Below are 3,276 nucleotides of genomic sequence, written 5' to 3' on the forward strand. Positions count from 1 at the left end.
CCCCGGTGCAGAACTTCCCCCCGCCGCCACCGCCACCCCCCGGCTCTGCCGTCCGCCGAGCGGCGGGAGAGGGGCGATCTGGTCGCAGAGCAGAGCCTGCTGCCGATGCGAGGAGGGGCCCCGCCGCTTTACGGCTGTTACTTTATCTATGGATCCAGAGCTCGAGTTACTATTTATATTTGACTTTCACTGTAAAGGCGCTGCTATCTCCCGCCAGCTGAAGAGCGCGGGGAAAGGGAGGTGGGAGGCTGCTTTCAGCGCGATGTGCAGCCCGGGCAGGACCTGCCTCCGGCGCTTGGGGGGATCTACGGCGAGAAGCCTAAACACCCGGAAACGAGGGGACCCTGCAACTTCCCACTGCCTCCAACAAGTGCCCGAGCCCAGAAGCGGCTGGGATTTACCTGGGATGCGAGACTCGGGGATCCTCCTTCACGTCCTGGGTCCGTACGAGAGGCTGCACGTCGGCGGCTGCCCCCAGCCCTCGGAGCGCGCCCGAAGGCTTCACGTCCCGCTTGGCTCGGCTCAGTGCCCATTTCGTCCATCTGAAAGAAGCGCAAGGGAAGAGGACAGCCTGTTAGCGCAAGCCTGCGGGGCGGGAGCCAAACCAAATAGACTCGAGGGGCGATAATCTTTGCCAGCGCCGAGATTTTTTTTAAATTTTTTTTTTTAATGTTTCCTGAAAGGGCACGAGGCCTTTAAGGAGCTGTGCAATTCCCGCAGGGAATCCGGTCCCTCTGATCACGGCCGGAGCCCGGCGCGGGGGCGCGGAGGCTCCGCAGCTCCACAAGCGGGGCTGGGCGCTGGCAGGAGGGTGCGCTCCGATACTCACTTTCTTTTGAACTCTGTCGCTACGTCCACCCTTGCAGCATCCACCCCGAAGAAAGTCACGGAGCCGAGACAGAGCAGGGCTACGTGAACTAGTTTCATTCTGGCTGGGCTCCTGGTGGAGGGAAAAGAGAAGAACTGTAAGCATGGTTGCTAATAAAAGTCAGGTAAGGTCTGTCCTTCATTTCTGGCGATTCCAGAGAGCTTCCCTCGGAGAGCCCCCAGGCTACCGGGGACTTTGAGTGCGATATGAACCAGAAGCTAATATTTGCTCAGCAACTTATCACAGAGTAAATAACAGAGCCTCCAAAGTTTACGTTTGTCGAGTTTTACTTGCAGAGGCGGCTGAAAACCAGCAGGATTTCCAGAATACCCCCAGCGGCTTGCACTAGGATTTAGCAAGCCCATGCTATTAGAGCGAGCTGGCTATCAGACGCATCGTTTCCAAACTCCAGCAAGTGTTTTGCTGCCTGGAAGTTTATCCCCTGATAGCTCGTCTTCCCACTTCACACGCAGAACCAGCTAGTTCTGGATCTTATGTTGTAAACTGCAGCTGATGCCAAGAGCCAGTGGAAGACTCTGCAGCGTAACTCCAAGCTCTTCAAAACAGTCCAGATTTAGTAGATTTTTACTTCCTCTCCACCTCCCCTGCATCTTTTGTTGTTGTTGTTGTTGAGGGAGGAAAAAAAAATAGTTCTTACCTGACAGTGAGGATAATCCACTGAGACAAATGTTCTTGTAGTAGCGATCCGAACTTGCAGGGTTTCCTGAGGAGGGAGAACTCCTTCTTTGTGTGTCTGAAGTAACCACTGCCGAGCTGCGCTCTACCCCTCCCTTTTATAGAGCGCGAGCTCCCGTGGGTGGACCCTTGGCTGAGCCATTGGGGGGGGGGCCCAAGCACTTCATCATTCTAGCGTGGGTTAGGGGTGACCCATAGTAGGGTAAAAATAAGAGGATTGTTGAAAATTATTTTAAATAACCCCCTTGGTATTTTGTTAATTATAATGACAGCTTTTAGGTCTGGATTCCAGGTCATGGCATAACTTGGAAAATCTGATAAGCCCCTCAGTCTGTTTTACTGGGGACAGACTTTTTAACTGCCGATATATAATTATGTTTACACGGTCTGTAGCATAATTTCTCATTCTAGGCATCTTCACTTCAGATGGGTGGAAGCAGGGGAGTGGGAACTAGACTCAACCAACTCCAAAATCCATACAAATCCATCAGATACCAGAGTTCCTAACATAAACCCATATTTGGACAACGTGAATTATGATGAGTAAACTGTAATGAATGCCAGCCTTCTTTACACAAGTAAGGAGGTGACAAATCAGGCATCATTAATATTTATGACTCAACTTGGGTGCATTTTTTATCTAATAAAATGTATTTGATTTAACTGACGGATTCAAATAAATCACAATTCAAATGGTTTTGGAAGGTGAGGGTTAGAGCGCACTTCTGTACCTTTGAACAAAGGAAGCGGGATTGCTTTGGGCCAAACGCAGGGTCACGGAAATGCTTGGGGTTATGGATGTTGGTGAAGACTTGCCGTGTGTCATTTTATCCCCAGTCCGCAAACCTTTATACACGTGAGCGCGCTTACTTCCCTGGTTATAAAGCTAAACTAGGATCAAGGCAGGATCAAGGTCTCTAGCAGCGTTCTTCCGGCTGGCCAGCAGCAAAACCTTAGTCTGCCCACCTTTGGGTTTTTTGTTGTTTTTTTACAGTCTTTAACATCTTTGCTCCGTGGCACTTCAGAAATGCAGAGGTCCAGCTTCGCAGGGGGTGCTGGAAGCCAGCACCAGATGGACTGTTTCTCTGCCTACATGTCTCAATGCAAATTCAGCGGAACCAGGGGAAATGCCCCAGGAGACCTGAGCTCTGGGGTGTCAGGGTACCCTTCCCAGCAAGGGCTGCTCTGGAGGAGGGAATGAACTGGCATGTGCGAGATGTTTCTCTAACATCTTGCCCCAAGCAAAGTGTTTAAAAAATCTGGTGAGTATGTATGTACTCGTGACTCTGCCTTTCTAGATAACCGCGGTATATAACAACACCCTGGAGAGGTATGTGCAAGGGGATGACGGAAACTTTCCCGTGCGGCGCTGACTCGGTCTGAGGTGCTCCCTCCCTCCCTGCCTCGCCAGCAGCGTCCAGGCATCCGGAGGCTTCTGTCTCCGGCATCTCACCTGTACGGGGGCAGGCTGGCCCGGGAGCCGCCCCGCCATCCGGCTGCCGCCCCGCCGTCCCTCACACGCTCTCCGCCGGCACCCGCCGGCAGGGAGGGTCGGCACCCGCTCTACCTCCCGCCCGTCGCATCCTCCAGCCGGCCCGCCTGCCTTCCCCGGGTCCCCGGCGCGGCTCCCGCGGGGCGAGGCGGTTTCCCCGGCCGTGAGCTGGCCGCCGGGGCGAGCCCGGGTCCCCTCCTCCGCCGCACCTGCCCGGCCA

The 3,276-nt window shown here is 53.9% G+C and overlaps 1 protein-coding gene across 1 annotated transcript in view; it reads right to left on the reverse strand.

The window, feature by feature from the left end:
* Nucleotides 1-1,619, reverse strand: part of ADM (adrenomedullin) — a gene marked incomplete at its 3' end in the record, with an annotated part of 1,906 nt that extends 287 nt beyond the window's left edge. Inside the window, exons 1-3 of the mRNA XM_010563917.1 lie at nucleotides 1,527-1,619; nucleotides 830-940; nucleotides 402-542 (exon numbers count right to left, since the gene is read on the reverse strand). Of these exons, the coding sequence (XP_010562219.1) occupies nucleotides 402-542; nucleotides 830-927 (239 nt within the window). The remainder of the gene's footprint in view (nucleotides 1-401; nucleotides 543-829; nucleotides 941-1,526) is intronic.
* Between the last annotated feature and the right edge of the window lie 1,657 nt (nucleotides 1,620-3,276).

This window comes from Haliaeetus leucocephalus, unplaced genomic scaffold, assembly GCF_000737465.1.
Source record: "Haliaeetus leucocephalus isolate CR32 unplaced genomic scaffold, Haliaeetus_leucocephalus-4.0 Scaffold173, whole genome shotgun sequence".
In the NCBI taxonomy this organism is placed as follows: Eukaryota; Metazoa; Chordata; class Aves; order Accipitriformes; family Accipitridae; genus Haliaeetus; species Haliaeetus leucocephalus.